Source organism: Colius striatus, chromosome 3 (genome assembly GCF_028858725.1).
Source record: "Colius striatus isolate bColStr4 chromosome 3, bColStr4.1.hap1, whole genome shotgun sequence".
Lineage (NCBI taxonomy): Eukaryota > Metazoa > Chordata > Aves > Coliiformes > Coliidae > Colius > Colius striatus.
Genome location: NC_084761.1, coordinates 54,233,679 through 54,255,625, shown reverse-complemented (window position 1 = coordinate 54,255,625; position 21,947 = coordinate 54,233,679). Strand labels below are relative to the sequence as shown.

At 40.0% G+C, this 21,947-nt stretch overlaps 1 protein-coding gene across 1 annotated transcript in view; it reads left to right on the top strand.

Moving 5' to 3' along the window:
• The first annotated feature begins 269 nt into the window (after nt 1–269).
• The window catches only part of PDGFC (platelet derived growth factor C), a 136,181-nt gene continuing 114,503 nt past the window's right edge, over nt 270–21,947 (top strand). The window contains exons 1-2 of the mRNA XM_061993375.1: nt 270–394; nt 722–1,079. Of these exons, the coding sequence (XP_061849359.1) occupies nt 962–1,079 (118 nt within the window). The 5' untranslated portion in view covers nt 270–394; nt 722–961. The remainder of the gene's footprint in view (nt 395–721; nt 1,080–21,947) is intronic.

Genomic DNA, 21,947 nt, shown 5'->3' with positions numbered 1-21,947 from the left:
AAAATTTTCAAGCGCGAACACAATTACCGTAGTAACAGCCCTGTAAACAAGTACCAGTAAGCACATCGTCTCACCCTAACAAACTCAGTAACTGGCCTCGGCTGAAGGTGACCTCCGTTCCCCTCAGGGGGCGGGGAAGCGCCTTGGTGAGGCAGCGGGGGGCCTCTGCTCTCCTCCAGCCTCACCAGCACCTGTTGCGCCGCCATTTGGCCGTGGGAGAGGGGGCAGCGGCGGAGGTCGTCCCGCTCGTCTCCTTTCTCCCAACCGACAACTTCCCAGGGCATAAACAGCCGCGCCAGGTGCCGCCCTCGCCGCGAGGAGACGGCGGGCGGGTGGGGGCCGAGAGACGCGGCGCGAGTTGGCAGCGCATCCGCGGAGTGGAGGGCGACGGAAGGTATTTCTATGGGAGCGCGGCGGGCCGCCCTGCCCGCCTGCCTCCCGCCCCGCTGTCCCGCCCCCCTCCGGCCGCCCTCCCTCCCCCGGCCCGCCGCTGGTTGCCGGCTGACAGGTGCGCGCTCCTCCGCGGCAGCAGTGGCCCCGCTTGCCCCCCGCATCAACCGGCCCCTCCGCGTGGCCCGCGCCCTCACCAGCCCCGGCTCCTTTGGCCCCCGCCCGCCACGGCCCCGAATTGTTTAGTCCTTGGGAAGCTGGTCTGGGTCCAGATTTTGCTTTGATCCTTTCTTTTTTTTTCTTTCTTTTTTTTTTTTTTTTTTTTTTTTAGAGAGATTAAAAAAAAAAGCCAAAGAAAAACAAAACCTGGAGATACAGAAAAGGGCCCTAGGAAAAAGTTTTGGATGGGATTATGTGGAAACTACCCTGCAATTCTCTGCTGCCAGAGCAGGCTCAGTGCTGCCTTCTCCCCAGCGGCGCAGCCCGCTCCGGGCGCTGCTGAGAGACGCCCGGGCCTCGGTGCCGCGCCGCCAGTGCCTGCTGTGCCGGAGCCCTTCGCCCCGCCGGCCCAATGCTCCTCCTCGGGCTGCTCCTGCTGACATGTGCCCTGGCCGGCCGGAGGCAGGGGGCCGCCGCCGAGTCCGACCTCAGCAGCAAGTTCGCTTTCTCCGGCGCCAAGGAGCAGAACGGTAAGGAGCAGCCACTCCGCCGCCGCGCAGCCCGGGGCAGGGGCAGGGCGGGGGCGGGCGCCCGGCCGGTGCGGAGAGGAGCGGGACTCTCTCGCTGGTGGGGCTGCCCGGCGCCGCGGAGGGAGCGCGGCCCCACGCGGGGTGGCAAAAGAGGAGGGGTGGGAGCCCCGAGGCCGAGCCGGGGAGAGTGTGGCTCGGCAGTTGGGTGTTCGCCCGCCGACTTTCAGGGGAGCGCTGTGGGTAAAAGGGCAGCGGGTTTAGGTCGCCGGGAGGGATCCCAGCGCCGGCCCGGAGGCTCCCTTCTCTGCGGTCGGAGTGGCGAAATCTGTAGCCCGCCATAACCCCCCATCCTCCCACTCCCCCCCCAAAAAAGCAACGACCCACGCACCTCTATACCCTAAATGCTTAGCTCTCGGGGGTGGGTTTTTGTGTCTGTATGTGAATGAGAGCTATTTTGTACGGGCTGGAAACTAGCTAATCCTGCATAGGAAATGAGAATTACTTTGAACTTTCAAGTGTACCTGAAATGTTTAGAAAACTCTCAAATGCAAGTTCCCTTGGGCTGGGACTGTGCAGAGCTGGAGAAAGACTCCTTTCATACAGCAAGGGCAGCTTCGGGGTGTGTAATTTGCTTAGCCTCTGAACTCCATATGATTTACATTATTCAGATTTTTAAGCGCCTTTTCTCTTGATCTGCTATTATGAAGTCATTTTAAAGAATATTTTACAAACTGAAACGTTACATCCTGCACGAAACCACACTTAGTGTAGAATATCTCAAATTAAGGCTGTTAGCATACATTCACAGAAACCCTGGTGCTTAACATACGGGGTGGGGGTGAAGGTTGAAATATTGAGTACTTTACATATTAGCTAGAGCAAACTTTCTGCTTGGGCATAAACCAACACAAAAGGCCGAGCAGGGAGCTCTCACATCTCTCTGAACTGTAATGAAATAAAGCAGAAACACAGATTCAAGACTAATTCTATTCTCTCAACTTTGAACTTGGCACTCCACAGATAAAAGTATTCTATGGCATATCTTTTAATAGAAAGCAAAGTTTCAGAGACCTCTGTGAATGAGTAGAATATGCAGTATGCTAGTAAATTTAGCAAGGGGAGATTAATACTGCTGTGGTCTGCTAATGTGATGATATATGGCACCTGCAGACTGCCAGAGCTGCTGATCAAAGAGCAGCATGGGGATCAATCTCTAATCAGAGCAACAGTGAAGGGCCAGAGGAAAGTGATCAAAAGACTCTGAGACCCAGCTATTCTGACAGGAAACCAATCAGACTTTGTGCACAGTACAGGAAATTATCTGCTCTGTGTGAGAAAAGAAATCACTCACTTTCTACCCCTCCCCATCTTACCTGGCGTTTAGAGGCACCAGTGTGTGACAAAATGGACCTGGCACTAACGTACTAAAGTCTTGTGCTGTTATACTGCCTTCTGTTAAATTTAAGTGGTGTGCATGTGAAGCATGCTGGCACACAGAATTAAGATTGCTTTGCTTTAACTTTGTCAGGGCTGGAAAGAAACCTGCTATACTGTCAGTCTTGCCACATGAGGTTTGTTGCAGAGTAACAGCTGGGCCCTAAAGGACCACTGGTGTCCAACAGTGGGAACACAAAAGTGTAAAAGATAGATCATACAGCATAGATGCAAACTTGATGTAAATAGGTATAAATATATGTGACAAAACAAACTATCCCATTCACGTATATCAGAAATGCAGCTGTCTTAAGTCAGGCTGCAACTGGTTTGCAGTGCATTCTCTAAGATAGAGTCACCACATCTTAAAAAAAAAAAAAAAAAAACAAACCAAAGTTCTCCTGGCTTTGAATTTGTTTTAAAAAGTGCCTTGAAACTGTATTCTGTGGTAGTTTATACTTAAAACAGTCCGAGTTTTTCCTGTGGCTTGCTTGAATTTTGCTTTCTAGATGATCAATTATAAAACCTACTCTAAAAATTAGCACATGTTTAGGTACAGCTATGTACCAACCCCTGACTTTTATTAACTGATTTTAATTATTTGAGGGATCAGTAACACTGGTCAAACCAGTTCTTACTTGATTTAATTAGAGTGATTTTTACACTCTACTGCAATCTGAAGATTGTATAGCTTTTAGCTAGAGGCAGGTTAAAACTCCCTGGAGTGTGAGAATGAGATACTGCTGTTCACATGCCAAATAATATTTGGTCAGGAGAGAGGGAGATTTTTCACTTATCGAGTCTACAAATAGCAATTCTGTCCTTTACTTGTAAAACTTTTAAATGGCCAAGAAGTTTTGCAGTCTAATGGATTACAGAATTACTGATCTGCACACCCGGGTGCTGCAGCTATTGTTTCAAGGTGATACTGAAGATGTCTATTATGAGTTATTAAATTAGTGGGACTGCTTGTGTTACAAAGGGTAAACATGTGCTTAAGGATTTGTTGGTTTTTTTTGTAACTAGTATTTATTTATTAGCTAAATGATGATTAACTTCAAAATGACAATTTGACTTTATTTACTAAATGTAGACATAAAGATTTCTCTTGTTTCTTCTGCGTAGTCAGTGTAACTTTAGGTGGCAATTTCCTAGTGTAAATATGTCTAATTGTAAATTAGATATTCTTAGAACATAGTGTTTTGCTACTACCTCCTAGGAATTCGGTGTGATGCTTGTTGTGGGGCCAGTGCAGCTCCATTTGAAACTACTTAAATCTACCTGCTTGTTTTTATTGGCCCTCTGTTGTAGTCAGATTTTCTTTAAGAACGGGTTTTATTTGTAACTCTACTTGACCATACGGGGTTATATGTGATTTCTGTGAAAAAATAATATTTAGCTTTAATGTTTTTATTTTATTTAACTGAGTAAATATTCACCTGGAGGATCTAAGAAGTTTATGCAAAAATTTTTGGGAAACTGAAGTTGTGGTAAGTGGTGCATGTAGTGATGGCTCCCATTTATCTGGATGGATTTCACTTCCACAGTACTCTCTCAAATTGAAAAACAAATTATGCTTTGAAGGATTTTTTTCATACTTAGGTGACTTCATCAGTTGTCTTACGGATGTCTCATACATTTCTTACCATTTTTCCATACTGGGGTAGAGTCAAGAACAATTGATGATTCAGTTTCTTTTGTGGAACAGAACTGAATCTCTTGCATATTGAAATTGATTACTTGGATGGTTTACTGATTTCTTCTATGATAGTTGTTGCTACTTTTCCATCTACTTTTGGCTGCTATTTTTATGCAGTATTTTCTTCCATTTTCTGTAGTTTCAGCAATGTCTCAGGGAAATATTGTTGGATTGAGTAACATGGGTAAATTAATTCTAGTGACTTTGGTGCTCTGAGAGCACTTATTTATATGACATTATTAATTCAATGTAAATTTGAAATGCTACATAAGATGGCAAGAGAATCCAAGTTCTGTTTTCTTGACTGTCTCATGACAAAAGATGATAGACATTTAAGGTAATTTTGGTAAGCTATCAGCTGTTAAGATTTCTGTGAGAAATATGAGGATGTCTTTATAGAAAATAATGTAAAACTACTACTGAGTGCCATAAGCAATGGTGTGTATAGCTTATGTGCTAAATATAGTAATGAATAGCTTCAGAGGTCCAAGAAATAGCAATTTCCAGAACCAACTAGTTAGGGATGTTCATTTTCCTGCAGTCAGTTCTGAATGAACAGTGGTAAATAGAGTTGCTGAAGTAAATCTTAGAAAACTAAGGCACTTTTTTGATTTCTCTCAGCCTGCAGTATAGGTAATGTATTGGTTATGATCTGTCTTTTGATAGTCTGTAGTTCTTTATTTCTTTTTTTCCCTCACGTAAACAGGAACTCTTAATAAGATCCAACAACTGATCATTTCATAATATATTTCTTAAATCTTCTGAAACAGGAAAGATTTATGTCTCAAAGATAAAAATGAGCAGGGGCCCCTTGAGCTAGAGTTTGAGACTCATGTATTTCAGGCCATCCTTGGGAAAAGTTGGTGGATGCTGATGGAACTAAGTAGCTGAAGTACCAGAGGGAGCTTTTCCTTATTGTGTGAGTGGCCTCTCACACCTCCTCACAACTATCTAGAGGATTCCCCAGTCCATGTATCTCCAAACAAAGCTTCCAGCTTATTCAGGGACCTGGACAATATCCCAACATAGAGTTTCTGATTAAGTTCATTTAACTATGCCTAAACACCTGAAAGCAAGTGTGAATGTCCAAGTGATACAGTACATTGAACCCTTGGAGATAGGAATGGCAGTACTTTGGGTTGAGTGTGCCAGTACATCCCGTTGACTGCTGCTAGGTAGCTAACTTCTTCATTTTGGGAAGATAAGGAAGTAAAAAAGTGGGCATGTGTTAGCTAAAGGGAACCTTTATAGTGATGCGTTTTTTCCCAAGTTTAATCTATTTCTTTTTAGCCCAAGTCTTGATTTGAAATGTTTTAAAGCCCTTTTCCTGGAGAGTGAAGAAACGCACCACATCCTCTTTCGACTTTAAGCAAAAGACTGTGATAAATTAGAGAAGTTCTTCAATGCTGCAATAAATTGCAGTGTAAGAAAATGTTTAAAACTGTTTTTTGCCTTTGTAGGGGTCTTCTGGCAAATTGTCTGCTATTCAGCAGATTGCTACTTGGGACTTCTCTTTAGTCCTGATACTTCTCTTGTTTTCTTCTGTTAGGTAAAAGAAACACAGATCATTTGCTACTTGTCCTAAATATGTGGATATTCCAGCCTTCCTTTATTTTTGTTAAATAGAATAGAATTCTATTCTTGAATAGAATTTAATGGAGAAACATGTAAAGTCTTATTTTTATAGTAACTACTTCTAGTCTTATTTTTATAGTAACTACTTCTTATTAGGTTTGCAAATCAAACTTTAAAGCTTCATGTCATATTATTCGAGGGTTGTATGTTTATCTTTCAGTCAGATACAGAGTTCTGTAACAGAAAAGTAGCACAGGGCATACCTTGAGACATTGACAGCTATATACCAAAAGGGTTATATTGAACTTTGTCTTCACATAAACATAATGTTTTTGTATCTTATAACTTTATCCAAACACTTTGAATCTAGCTATTACATAGTCAACGTGTAATAGCAAAGTACTGGTTTGCATCTTACAGAAGCGACGGTGCATTATAGCAGAGTGGTTTGGGGGATTTTGTTGCTGTTGAGTGGTTAATTTTGATTTTTGCTGTGTCTGGCACTTCCTGATTACTAGAAAGAGGACATGCAATGCAAGCCCACTTCCCTTAGCTGGAAATGAGCCACTTCAATTGCTTTATAGATAGTTCTTGGCTTTACCAGAGAGCCATGCCTTTGCTTTTTTAGTCATAAAGTTGCACTTCGCCGTGTGTTAAGTGTCCTAGGAATTAGCTTGTAGGTAAGCAGACTTTTAGCAGAAACCCCTGGGACTCTGAAAAAGTTCTGCAACATAAAATGGATAGAACTAACAAGTAGAAATATGGTTATTTTAGTAGTACTTGGGTATCTGCATGAGTGCTTAGTTGTTTCCATGCTCTTGAGAAATTAATTGTATGTTAAAACTTAGTACTGTTGTTTCCTTCTGGAAAGAATTTTGCAGCTTGAATAAAAGCATTTTACAGTCAAATACATGTAGGTGAGTGAAAATTCTTAATATACTACCATGAAGCTAAAATACAAATTTGTGTTTTCTGGAGGCTTTGTTAAATTGTAAGATGTTACTTTAAGGTGGCGTATACCAAGAAAATTTATTCATGGCTCCAACTGTAGACATCCTAACCTTGGGGTTCATCAGTCTTCTGATCTTCTTTTCTTGAATCTCCTTCTGAGAATTTATAAACATATCCCCACTGTTGCATTGAATTATTTGTGCTTAATTTCATGATCCTACTGCATAATGAGCAGTTTCTTTAATGTGAAGATACTCCATCTTATGAAGTATTGTACAACAGCACCTTTACACATTTTCATTACCTAATGAGCTTTTACAGAAGTTTCTTGGATTTCTTGAGATTCTAGACCCTTGTGGAAAAACTCTTATACACACAGAGTATAAGAACTATTAAAAAAATAATGTAAATTAAAGGAGAGAGACCAGCTAATTATTTGGTCTCCTGCAGAACTTTCACATTAGAGTTATCAAGAGCTGTCTTTATTTGGAGTTTAATTAGTGATATTCCAAATATTCCATCTTTGTTAAGCATGCCTGTGATTTTGGCCTTTGGCATTCACTTTGCATAGGAATGACTATACACTTGCACTGGGCTCATAGGTTGCTTGGCTTCTTGTTGGTGTGGATTCCTCTGAAGTCCTGTGAGTGTGTGCCAGCCTTCAACCCTTCACTTACTAGAACGTCAGGTGAGCTGGCTGCAACTCAAAAGAACTCATCAGCTATTTAGTTAAGTCTTTTTCAGTCACTGGCTTATTTCTCTCTTTTGGCAGCTCTCATTCAAACTGGGCTAATTTGAGACTATGAAAGTTAATGCTGCAGTGAAGATGTTCGCTGTTCTAGTTGCTGGGTTTGTGGGGGGTTTTTTTCCTTTTTTTATTACTGCCATTTTGATATGCAAGTAGTTGGGGCTGAGGAAAGAACACGAATTAACCTCCCAGGTACTGCTGTCCAACAAGATATAGGCAGAAACAGCGTTTGCACGTGAAAAATGAAAATATTCAAAAGTGTAGTGGTTTTGCCTGGGCCAGATGTTTGCTAGTGGGGATTGCTACAGGGGTGGCTTCGTTTAAACAAAGATCTCCAGAAGCTTCTTCTGTAGCTGATAGAGGCATTGTTGGTCAATTCTAAGATGGACGTTGCAGCTGACCCAGGCCTGGCCAATTAGTGATTGATATATTTGAATAATTTAGTGATTGGCATATTGAATAACGTATTTGAGAATAAGTTGTTACCCAGTTGCTGAACTGCAGCAGCAACAGGGAGTGAGAATGTGAAAATATCTCCACAGACACCAAGGTTAGGGGAGAAGGAGGGGTGGAAGATGCTTAGGCCCTGAAAGAAAGATTCCTCTGTGACCTGTGGTGAGGACCATGGTGAGGCAGGTCCCCCTACAGTCCTTGGAGGCTACTGGGAAGCTGAGATCCACTCACAGCCTGGGGGAGACCCCATGCCAGAGCAGGTGGATGCCTGAAGGAGTCTGTGACTCTGTGGGTAGCTCACCCTGGAGCAAGTTCCTGGCAGGACCTGGGAGTCTGTGAGGAGAGAGGAGCTCACACTAGAGCAGGTTTGCTGTCAGGATTTGTGACCCTGTGAGGGACTCAGGCTGGAGCAGTCTGTCCCCAAAGGACTGTTCTCCCGGTGAATGACCCATGTTGGGGCAAGGTGTGAGGAGCTGCCCCTGTGGAGGCCCTGTGCTGGAGCAGTTAATAAAGAACTGTATCTCATGGGAAGGACCCAAGTTGGAGAAATCCATAAGGGACCATCTCTCATGGGAGGAACCCCACAGTGTAGCAGTAGGAAGTGTGATGAGAAGAAGCAGCAGCAAAGTCCATCTGTAATAAACTGACTGTAACCACCATCCCCTGTGCTGCTGGGTGGGGGAAGGAAGCCAAGTCCTGAAAGAGGGAGGAGTCGGGGGAGGTGTTTTAAGATTCTGTTTTATTTCTTGTCTACCTGTTCTTGTAGCTTATTAATAAGTCAAATCTTTTTCTCCCCAAGTTCAGTCTGTTTCACCTTTGATGCTAATTGCTGAGTGATCTCTCTGTCCTTATCTCAACTCATATTTTTTTCTCTCTCCTGTCCAGTTTAGGAGGGGGAGTGATATTATGACTTGGTGGGCACCTGGCACCCAGCCAGGGCTAAACCTGTGTAGTGGCATCCTTTTATAGTACCAAGAGTGGGAGAGTTGCAAGGGAGTAAACAGTAACACCTTTTTTTTCAGAGGCAACTTGCTTTTTGTGGATTAAACCTCATAAATAATTCATTAATCTTGTGCTTTATGGTAAATTCATTAAAAATATCATTATGAACACAGATGTTTTAACAAGATCCTTCTAGGGCAAAGAACACCTCTGTTCTTCTCCTCCCTGAATGCCCAAAACACTGACATTTCTCCTTGAGTTTGATCAAACTGGTTGTTGGCTATGTTAAAATCACATGCAGACATGGCTTAGTTTGGTCACCCTTGTACTGATTTTTTTACATGAACTGTGAGGTATGCACTGGTTCAGAATAAAGCCAGTTCTGAATAAAGGAGCAGGTGGTGGCAGGGAGGCTGAGGCTTTCTTGTCCTGCACCTTGCCAGTACTGTGGCTAGAAGTAGAAATCTTTGTTCTGAATTTTTTAGTACCATTCTCTAGGTGAACAGAAGTGTTAGTTGGGCAGCTACTCTTTTACATATGGTACTACAGCTCTACTAAAGGAAAGAGAAGGAATTCGTCTTTCAGCGAATATGTGTGTGGTGGTTTAGGCCCATCAGGGAACAAAGACCACGATTAGCCTCGAGTACCGAAGAGGCTGAGAATTGCTCAAGGGCAGGGAGAGCTTAATTGCCGCTTAAGGTTCAGGACAAAACAGACCAGGCCACTCGGTTTGGGGAAGAAAACAGAGAAACAATTTAATGCAACATCAACTAAAACATACCCCAAAAACCCAAAACATAACCAAAATGAAACAACACAGAGTAATACATCAATGAAGAGCCCAACCAGCCTTTTTAAGAACACCTTCTTGCCACACCTCCCCTCTTCCCGGGCTCAGAGCCCTGATCCCGGGGTTTTTCCCCCCCTGAACGGTTCGGGGGGGCAGGCAGTGGGGGTTTCAGTTAGTCTGTTCCCGATAGCTTCTGCCGTTTGTCCCTCCTCAGGACGGGTGAACTCCACACCAGTCCTCCCTGCAAGTCCGTGGGGTAACTCACACGCATGGCAGCCCTGCACGGGCTGCTCCGACGCGCACTTATTCCAAAGGCTGCAGCTCCTCTCTGCCTCTTGTGTGGGGCTGCTCTGCGACGTGCAGGCTCTCCAGCACGGCCTGGGCCATGGCCATCTCCCCACACAGTCCCTCGCCCGTCCGGGCTCACTCACACGAAGCTGCTGGTAACTCTCGGTCCTGCCACGGATCTCCATAGGTTGCAGTGGCACAGCTTGCGTTCTCGCCACGGCTTGCAGAGGAGTCTCTGGTCTACTGCTTCTCCTTCCTTCCTCCTCTGGCTGAAGGGTCCGCGTGGTCGCCTCCATCTTGTATCACTCTTACACCTCCTGCCAGCACTTCAAATTCCCGTCCCCTAAATAGTGATGGCAGAGGCGCCAGATTGGCCCAGCCGGGCCGGAGGTGGGTGTGAACCCAGGAGCCGGGGGAGAGTCCGCAAACTCTTTACCGGGTCTTCACTGCAACCCGCTCCCCCTGTTACTAAGCCAAAAGCTGCTCCTTGCTAAACCAGAACAATGTGGTGTAGCCAATGATAACCGAGTGTGGGATTTAAGCTCCCTCATCACCCTTATGTGGCTTTTCTTAAAATGTTAAGTCTCTCTGTCTCAGGAAAAGCAAAGAATATCTTAGGAAAAGGAGACAATGCTGCTTGTATTTCCTATACATTTAGTTCCATTTTGCATTGCTTTTGCCGTAATGTTTTTATGAATTGGCAATCAATTATGTAAGAAGATGGGGAGACCGGAGATTAGATGCTGCAGTTAATTAGGGAATTGGTCCTGTAATCTGATAAATGGACTTCAAACCAGATTCATTTAGCAAAAGGTAAAGGAGTGGTGCCCTTTTTGTAGTTTTGATATTGTATATCTTTAAAACATTACTCAGTTTGTCACATATCAACAAAATTGGAATTTTCTGTGAAAGAAAAGTCCACATGTAAAATACCAAGAGTGTCATATTTAAAGAGTAGCATCCACTGGAAAAATGGTTTTGGGGACACTCTTAGCACACGTTCAGCATTATGTCAGTCACTAGCTGTTAATCTCTCTGTGTTGCTTCTTAAACATATATTTTTTTAAAAAGCATGCGAGGTGGAAAAATTACTTTTCTGGAGGACGTACTAGTTCATGAAATAATGCACAGTATTACTTGTTTTAACTATTTCCCTTAGTTGTAGATTTTTCCTCAAAATTCAGTTGTCCATTCTTTTCTTAAACTGTTATTTGAGGAGCTTTGTTGGATGAGCCATTGCATGATAGCAACTAGAATATCTGGGAAGTTTTGGGATGTTTATAATTATTATTTTTTTTTCTCCAGTGTACTTCATTCTGGAACCATCTGACTGCCTTTATTCTTCTTTGAAACAGAGGCATGAGTCCTTGGGGCTCCATGTTCCTCCTGAGATTGACAGGAAACCAACACTCATTTTATACAATAGTTAAACATTTAAAAAAGACATATGGCTCAGGAAATTCTTTTGCTGTATGTGAAGGTATGGTATTTCTAAACTGCAAGTGTTGTTCTGACCATTTCACCGGTAGTGGTGAGTTATATGAGGCCACTTCCATCTGCAGAGAGTCTGTTTCACTTGCTTGTGGTTCTGGGGCTCATTCAAATGTTCTAAAACAAAATAAAAGGAATGGATGTAATAACTTCTTTATGGAAAAGTCATAAAAGCTAGAGGGTCGTGTAAACAAATTGGGTCATTTACAAGATATTTAAGTGATGGATATTCAGTCCAAATTCAAAGGTGTGGATTAAGTTTTACAGTCATCTTGACTGAATTTTGCCCTCAACAAGACTTTCTTTTTTTCTGCCAGGAGTGCATTTGACACTACAGTTAACAAATTCTCAGAAACTGTGTTTTCTAACATTTCAGTCCATTCAAAGTAAAGTGACGAAACTGGAGAACAATTCAGTAGTATAATTCGATCTTTTTCTAGGTGAAGGAGGGGCCTTTCTTGATCTGCGTGGTTACACTGTAAAGCTGTAGTGGAACTTTGTAGCATTCCTGGGGAAAATAAACAAAGAGTTTCCCTTCTGGATTCAAACATGCCTGAACTAATTACAAAGCAACCGTTTTGGCTCTCTGCTCTGTTCATATAAATAGGTTTGCACAGAACAGCATCAACTGTGATCCAAGTTAAACTGCACTAGTCACAGAAACTTATGTCAGATCTAATTGAATCATTGAACATTGTATCTACAGTGCATCAACAGTGCAAGACTCTGGTTACGCACTTCATTTGTTAGAGAGTACTGAAAAAGTGGAACAGAAAAGTGGATAACTAATAGCTTTACATGTTAAAAAGCATTCTGCAGGGGTATTTATATGCTTTCATGTAGATGTAAGCCTATGTATGGACAGTTTTCTGGGGTCTGGGGAAGGGATGTTGGTGTTTACTGTGGGATGCTTTTCTTCTCATTAGATGTGATTGCTCAGCTCTACTAACAACGATGGAACTTCAACTACCTTTCATAACTCTTTTTGTACTAAAATCTACAGATAATTTCAGAATTAAAAATAACTTTACTCAGTGTGTGTTTGGAATTAGCTGTAATTAATCATACCTGAGTGAAGCTGCCTATTTGTAAATTCAGTGCTAAATAATGAGCTGTTGATTTATCTTTTAGATGCTTAATACTGTGCCTGTGAAAATAATAGTTGTAAACTGGGAAGCATATATATGTGATTTTACAGTATTTAAATAAGTCCTTTAGCAAGTGATTCAAATGAGTGTTGCATTGTGCACTGTCAATTGTAAAAGGTTTGTGTTTATATTATTGGCAATTTGTGTTTTAAAACAGCATTTTGGAAAGTGGTTTATCTTAATATCTCAAGTCTTCAGTATCTTACTGCAAGTATGTCTATTGTTACAGAGAGAAATCCCTACCAGAAAACATTTATGTTGCTTGTGTAAATATAGTGGACCTAAAGTTGAAGTAAAGCATCATAATTGAGAGCTAACAAGTAATGGCTCCAAACCAGACATGATTATTAGACTATGAGATGAAACTGTTGCATATGACTCTACCTAAATACTACCTAAAAAAGTATTTCTAAGGATTCTCGTTGGGCCTACTTTCTTTTCTTTGGGTCATTGAAAAATATGGAGCCCCTGAGAGCATGGCATAGCTGCCATCAGGCTACTATGAATCAGTCTAAACCATGAATTACTCTAAAAATTTCTGCTTAACACTCACTGTATTTCTCATAGTACTTGCTGGTATAGAGATTCATGAAGTATTTTACTCTAATGCAAATGCAGCCTTGTAGTTATTTGTTCTGAAGTGGAAACTAAATTTGTGATGAACAGTATCGCTACTGCTAAGGGTCTTTGCCAACAGAGTCTTTCAGCAATCTTTACCTATTCTTGTAAGATCCTTTATAAAGATTGGCTTAAGATGAGAACAGCCATCTTTGATTTCTTCATTGGGAATCTTTGTTTTATACCTGTTATCAGGACCTGCAAGAGGTAGTATGTGTGAGGGGAAGTGGGTATCCTAGGCTGAGTTCAAGTAGGACTGGCATAGAGTTTTTGAGCTCATTAACTTTCATCTCAAGAGAGACCATTGAGATCATCTTTGATCTTACCTAACACCTCAAGAGTGTCATGCATCAGTAAAGGGAATGTACTAGCAAAGAGAGTACTTAAGCATCTACCTAATTTGCAAAATTCTGTTACTGCTATTGGGGGAAATTGTAGCTTTGTATGGTTCTCAAGTAGAAATATAAGTGGGTTTCTAAAGCACATGCTTGCCTTATCAGTGAGAATCGTGCAAAACTCTGATTATCTCATTAGTCAAGATGGATATGAAGGTACTGTATAGTCATTATACATGGAAATAGGTGTGAAGTGCTTCCATATTGTTGCTGCTTTTTAACATGTGTTAACAAAATTTCAGCCTGGTTAGTTCTTTGCATTAGGGAAAGAAACCAATTATGTGGTTGTAGTATATCTAACATTGCACCTTAATTTTACAGCATCTGTATCTTTTCTTTGAGAATACATTTCAGAATCTATAGTGTTTCTGTTAAGAATACTGTTTCAAGGCTGGATCAAGGCTCTTGCATAAAGCTGATTTCCCCTGCTTGTTATTGAAAAGAACTCAAAATCTTGTTAATGTTCTGGTTTATCTGAAACAGTTTAAAATATATCACCATACAGTGAAGGCTTAGGTTTCTTATGGACAATTTTAAGAACACAACTTTTATTTCTAGGAGAAGCTGTTTAATAGATGGTCTTTAATTGCTCAAATGTATAGTTACGTGCACTGTATGCGGTTTATTCTGACATTTTTATGTATGTGCATGCTTAATGTGTGTTTACTTCAGTGAACAAAATTGAAACATTCTCAGGCTAGATTGACTTATTCAGATTTTTTTTCATTTTCAGGAAGTACTTGGTAAACTCTGTGTTCAATGTTTGCTGTTCAGATGAAAATATGTTCTCTTCAGTTTTTAAAAAAGCAAGAATCTCTTGTTTTGAGTTGGCTTGGACAAGCAATGGTGAATACTGGAGTTAAAACTATTTTGACTGCATTAAAAGTGGGTTAGCAGTATGTTAATCAGATTCCCAAACGATCAAAAAATAGTGCCTAGTTTAAATAGTAATCTTATGTGAATGTATGTATAAAGAGCAACTAATGTGAGATAACATGACATACTTACATTTCACTTTTGTTGTCTTGGGTTTAGGAAGAGTGAATCTTCCCTAGTCTTCGGTATGTCAGTTATTCTTGTATTCATTTAATACCAGGCAATAAGGACTTTTGAACATGTGGATCATAGCCCACTGTGCAGTTTGGATGTGGCTGATATCCTTCATAGAGGAATAAGCTCTCATCTGTGTAGCTGCAGCTGGTTCACACCATTTGGTTTTGGAATGTGCATGTGCACCCAGATGTTGCTACTGAATAAAGTATAGAGTAGCTATTGATTTGAGTCCTGTCACCTCAATCCATCTTCAGGATTTTAGAACACAATTGTCGAATATGTTTTAAATTTATTTTGGGGGTTTGGGTTGGTTTATTTTTTCTGTGTGTTTTTTTGTTTTTTTTTTTTAAGTGAATGGTTTTACAAATGTGTCACAGCACTCTCTCTTGAAAAAAGTAAGTTATTTCCTCTACTGTATTTCCTTGGCAGGCTTAACACTTCAGAGATGGCTACAACATAATGATGTTAGGTTTCAGTCACAAGTAGCTGTTTCTTCAGTTGCATTTGCTGCTTTCTGCCATCATTTTGCAGGATATTCACTGCTTTGAAGCTTGAAGTCTACACTAAAGGATATTTTGTAAAGTACTTAATATTTGTGACAGTAGATTGCATTTAGTTAACTTCTGCCCCTGCTTTAGTAAAATCCTTAATATAAAGGCAGTTCTAAACCTACCACTTACTGTAATGCACTATGTACTAGCAATTTATTGTATTTACTGTTCGCTTAAGTATGAATGCTTCGTTGTAAATAGTGTATTAATAGCTGACTAGCTCTAATTCCTGAATTTCACAACTGACAGTTCTTTGGATAGGCGTAAAATATGCAAAGATACGTTGAGAACTTGTTCACAAAGGTATCTAAAAACTTTTCACCGAGTATGAGGAATTCCCCTGAAACTGAGAAGTGATTGGGTCTAGTTCCTATGAAAAAAATACATGGTGCACATATGCAAGATCAAGCCATTGTCATTCATTCAAATATTGGAAAAAGGAAACATCTAGCAAGATGACTTATTTTTCAAATTTTGAATATGTACATAAAATGTGAAATTAAGTACAGCAATTGTATTCATGTTTGCTATACTAGTTGTGCCTGTCTAGCTATAAATATCACTTACTGCATGTGAATTACTTTCTTATCTGGAAAAAAAAATATTGGTTGAAGTGTATTAAAGTTAATTTATGGAAAGCAGTATTTGAAAGATAAAAACTAATCATATTTTTGTGTTTAGAGCATTATTTTCTTGTTTTTATTCAGTGTCTTTCCTAAGGCTTTTGACACTGTCTCCCATAACATCCTCATCAGAAAGCTCACTGTGGATTGGATGAGTGGATGATGAAGTGGATTGAGAACTGAGTGACAGAACCCAGAGGGTGTTGATCAATGGCACAGAATTGAGTTGGAGGCCTGTGGCCAGTGAGGTTCCACAGGGATTGGTTCTGGGGCCAGTCTTGTTCAACATCTTCATCAGCAACCTGGATGACGGGAGAGAGTGTACCCTCAGCAAGTTTACAGTGATACAAAACTGGGAGGACTGGCTGATTCCCGAGATTCAAGACCCATCTGGACACGTTCCTGTGGGATCTGATCTAGGTTGACCTGCTTCTGCAGAAGGGTTGAACTAGATGATCTCTAAGGGTCCCTTCCAACCCCTACCATTCTATGATTCTAAGCAAAGGAAACCAAACCAAATAGGACCTCTACCTCATTTACAGTAAAATATTGATGGACAGATATGGAAGTATGTGCTGTTCATAAGAATTTAAAAATAGTTTGATAAAAACTCCAATCAAAAAAAAAAACTTTTGCCTTTTTCCTTTAGCACAAATGGTGTTTTCCACACTATCCTGAATGGTTGAACAACATTGGATGTATTCTAACACAGAGAAGTGGTATGCTTTGGAGGTAAAGGCAGAGATTTGAAAAGGAAATCACTGTTAAAAGTCCTCTATTGGAAAAAAAAAATAACCATTAGCAGTGAACTACACTACATAGAAATTGTCTTTCTGTATATCTTTTTTTCCTTCTGTAGTTGGAGATTGAATAAAAGGACTCCAGCACAGTGACTCTTCTTTGATTACTATATGTGGTTACGTCCTTTTTTTTGTACTGGTATGCATGAGTATCTTATCAGTCTGTTGGGCAGATATCACATGATTTTAATATCATGTAAAGATATTGAAAAGGCGTGTTTGGAAGATTTTTCACTGTAGCAATCAAGGTATGAAGCTGTAAATAGCAAAAACTGTGACATACTTTTCATAAACATGGCAGTATACTGGTTTAGTTTGTCCATCTGTGGCATGACTGTGAGCTATTTCTGAGGTGCTGTTGCTGAAAATACAGGATGCATGTGGTGTTGGTGGTGGTAGTTTGAACAGGCAAGTCTTTGCTGTCATTCAGCTACACTTCTGATAGGCAATTAATAATGCGTCATTAACTATGCCCCAAGGCTGGCTTGTTACCAAGTAGTAAGCCATTGGCTTTGTATTTGTTATTAGGCCATGATGATCAATAGGAGTGGAGGTTTACTTTATCAGAAAAGGACATGAATACCATGCTATTTTCTCTCTCACTTCTTATTAGAGAGTGAAAAGAGATCCAATACTTTCAGCTGTGATAATTTTTCACGCTAAAACATTCTTCAGTGTCACGTAAGCATTTATGTCTGATGAAGTACAGACAAAAGTAGCAGATTCTTAGGCATTTTTATCAGTATTGGATTCTTGACATAACCAATCTCTATTTGATTTTGGTGCACAAGAAGAAAAATGTCAGACATGGCCTTCAAAATTGCATGGCTTTCGTGTGGCTAGTAAGTTTGGTTTTAAGAGACAACTTTTTATCAATAATTTTCTTTACTTTAAATAAGAGTAAATCACAGAATCATTTAGGTTGGAACCTAAACGAGTCCAACCATTAAGTCAGCATTGCCACATTCACCACTAAACCATGTCCCTAAGTGCCACATCTAAATGTCTGTTAAATATCTCCAGGGATGATGACTCCACTGCTTCCCTGGGCAGCCTGTTCTAATGCTTGGCAACCCTTTTGGTGGTTTGTTTGGTTTTTTTTTTTTTTTTTCCCCATCTTTAATGTCAACTCTAAACCTCCTCTGGCTCAACTTGAGGCCATTTCTTCTTGTCCTGTTGCTTGTTACTTGAGAGAAGAGATAGACATCCACCTCACTACAACTTCCTTTCAAGTAGTTTTAGAAAGTGATAAGGTCTCCCCTCAGAGCCTCCTTTTCTTGAAGATAAAACACCCTAGTTCCCTCAGCTGTTTCTCATCAGATATGTGTCCTAGACCCTTCACTAGCTTAGTTACCCTTCTTTTGATGTGCTCCAGCACCCCAATGTCTGTCCGTTTCCTAATGAGAAGCCCAAAACTGAATACATTACTTGAGTTGTGGCCTCACCAGTACAGTATAGGAGGATCATCACTGCCTTAGTCCTGCTGGCCACACTATTTCTGATACAAACCCAGATGCTTGTTGGCTTTCTTGGCCACTTGAGCACACTAGTGGCTTATATTCAGGTGGCTGCTGACTGACACTCCTTATCCCCTGGGCAGCTTTCCAGTCACTGTAGTGTTGCATGGGGTTGTTGTGGCCTAGGGGCAAGATGTAGCACTTGACCTTGTTAAACTTCATAGAACTGGCCTCAGCCCATTGCTGAAGCCTGTCCAGGTCCCTCTTTAGAGCCCTCCTGCCCTTAAGCAGATGGATGTTCCTACCCAGCTTGGTGTCACTTGCAAACTGACTGAGGGTGCACTCGATCCTCTTGTCCACGTAGGCTATAAAGATGTTAAGCAGAGTAGGCCCAAACACTGAACCCTGAGGAACACCACTAGTGACTGTCTGCTAACTGGATTTGTCTCCATTCACTGTCATTTTCTGGGCTGGACCATCCAGACAGTTTTTTATCCAGCAAAGTATATACCCCTCCAAGCGATAAGCAGCCATTGGTAATACTTTTAAAAAAATCAAGATCAACCTAATGTCAATGGAAAAAAAAAAAGTGTGTGTCTGAAAATTCCCAATATACTCTATTTTTTGCCATTTGGTTATGTTGCCACTAGGAACTTGATCCTTAAAAGCAAGAGGAGAGAAAGTAACTGCGCAATGGCACCTTGGTGCCAAGATAGATTCAGTGCAACTATTTTTTTTTTTGTTGTTGTTTTTCCTGGCACTTTTGGAAAGTGATTTCATAATGCTTGAAATGTTTCTGAGAAGAAGCATAATTGCTACCAAGACCTCTTTCTTTCTCTCTTTCTTTCTTTCCCTTAACTTTTAATTATTTGTATGAGTTGAGGAACTCTACTTAGTACTTGTGCTATATGTCATACTGGTAAGCAGTAATTTTTTTTTTCTTTGTATACTTAAAAAACCCACACCAAAATAGGAGGAACATAATGTTATGCCCTCTTTCAAGAGCTGTGTTTACAGTTAAGAGTACCTATGTTTATAAGCCATGGGGAGGCGATCTTCATGGAAATAAATGCTGTTTGTGGGGCACAGAGAAGAACATCAGAAGATAAACCAAACTAATTGCTTACTGAAACAGTAGTTTAACAGTAGTTGTTTTGTCAAAATAAGTATGGCATGTACATTCCATTGGTATCCTTATAGGATTCTTGATCTAACTCTCCATTTTATATCTTTAAAGTATCTTTTATTTTGAAAGTAACAAGAGTATCTAGTAGAAAGTTTTAAATTATGGCCTGACTTCTTATGAGATTAAAAGGTGCCTCCTGGTTGTGATGTACCAAATGACTGTAAAAGTCAGTGGGTGGCTTGGTTAAAGAGAGTGTAGTGGAAAACAAGTGCATTCTTGTGGTAAGATGATGGGAGAAGGAAAAGAAATGCAAGGGTAATAATTTTGTGGCTGTTGGAAAAACAGTGGCTTTAGCCTTAATGAATTCTGCTTTTTTTTTTTTTTTTAATATATGAGTTTTTTGGGGTTTTTTGTTACTTTATTTGTTTGTTTTTAAATAAATTGGGCCCTAAGAGAAAAGAGTGTGATCCAGACAGTAGTTACAGTGTTGATTTTTAAGTGGAAAGGTCAGCAGCTTGTACCTGCCAAAAAGATTTCAGTCAGAAATGGTTAGATGTGTATTTATGTATGATGGGGAAAGCAGGAGGAAGAACTTCAGTAATTCTGTCTGTGAACAGCCCTGCAGGCCCTGGCATCATCTTTGGCAGAAATAAGTAATAATGGTCAACATGAGGCTTTGAGTACTTATGTGACATCTACTTTCTGTAACAATTAGAGAAGAGCTAGAGTAGCTAGAGTGATATGTGATTCATCTTCTGAAAACTGAACCAAAAAAACCCCAACAATCAAAACCAAAGCAATGTTTTTCTTCAAGCAAAGAATACATGGTAAACATAATAGCATAATTTACTCAAAGGATCAATCTGTTTATGTTACTGCTGCCTTTTGTAGCAGACAGTAGAGAAATCCCATAGGAAATCTTGTTAACTAATTACAGTGATTGGATCAAAACTAGAACGTGGTCTTAAACAAACAAAAAGTGTCTGATCAAATGTTTGCAATGTTTGCCAAATAATTTTTCTCTAGGTCTTTTCCATGAAATATATAGACAGTTTTCATCTGGGTAATATAAGTGCGTACTTTCTCTGCAGTGTGGGAATAGATGCTACTAAGATGCTGTCTTCTGCAGTTCCATAAATACTGCCTTGAAATAGAAGTGACAGAAGAAAATTTAAGAATGCCTTTAAGCAAACAAGATCCAGCTCAAAGAATCTGCTTTAGTTCGCTGACAATGATGTTTATGTTTTGCTTTTAACATGAGTGCCCTCATCTTAAAATTCTTGCTGCTCTGGATTTTTCTTTCCTTCCAGAGACGAAGTCTTCTATACGTAATTCATCTTTCCTGGATTTTCTTCACTTATTAAGAGTACCTAGTTCATTGGTTCATTTTTTTCCTTACTACTTCAAATGTCTATTTACAACTACCAATTCAAATAAGCAATGACACATTCAACGAGATTGTGTCCAGAAAATAAATCTCTAAATAGCCTCAGATTTCATATTTCTTACAGTGAAAACAATATTTCTGTGTTGTCAATTTCTCAGGCTTGGCTTCTATTTTCTTTCCATAGCTTTCTTATAAACACACAAATTACTTGAGACCTAACTTTATATTTTTAACATTTTTAATCTAACTGCAAAGGATTACCTAATGATAATTTTATCTCCAACACTATCTGTATTATAAAACCTGAAGAAATCTTGCAGGATCACAAAGACCTTTTTATTGCTTCCTTGATGCAAAAATATTGCCAGGTCTTCACTTAATGTCAGTCTGTCGGTATAGCAACCAAGTTATATTTCTTAATATCGTGACATCATTCAAGTAGTAATAAAGCATGAAGAATTGAAAGCACAAGGTCTAGCTTTTTGATGTATTCTGTACTTCTAATTTACTTTGAATTATTTACTTTGAATTATTATTTACTTTGAATTTGGCCTAAACTGAGTAGGCATTCAAAGAGATAAAAAGTATTAGATGAAGAGAGTTTGGAGATGGTATGATAGTCTTCCATCTATATTGGTACAGAACATGACATAGTGGCACTCCTGTAATTGTTTGAGGAATTTTGCTGTTTGTTCTCTTCTGTTGTTTTATTTTTCTCCCCCTACTCTCAGATGATGACTGAGATCTGGTTTTCACACCCTGCTTTAAACAAATCCAAATAGGAGAGTTGCTTTTAGTCCTCATAACTTCCTTCCTAAACACTTAATTTTGTTGCCCTGCAATAATATCTTTTGTTTAGAGCAGCCACTAATTAACCACTTTTTGAGTTATCTCCCATGTGAATCTGTAAGAAAGTAATTGCAATTCTGTTGCCCAAAGTCTTTCATGTCTTTGGGAATATTTTAGTATTATTTGGGGTCTTTACATAGAAGATGTGACTAAATGTTCGTTTATTATATGTTTCATTTTTAACTTGAGGAAACATAGGAGGGGGAGCTGTAGCAATTGTGGTACTGGGGTTTGAAAGCACAGTTGAAATCTTTGAGAAAGTGAAGGGAAACAACAGAATAATTATTACAAATCTCGCTCAGACATGACTCTTGTTTACCAAGAAAAATTCAGTTAAGGGTTACCAAATTAACTTCTGAATCTGGAAATTTTTAAAGATGTAGAACTTAGGGTTAATTAGCTTATTAAATATTAGGCTGAGGAGAATTAAAAAAAAAATCTTGATTGTACTGAAAAATAAGTGCTTTGTATTTGAGATGAAACAATTTTA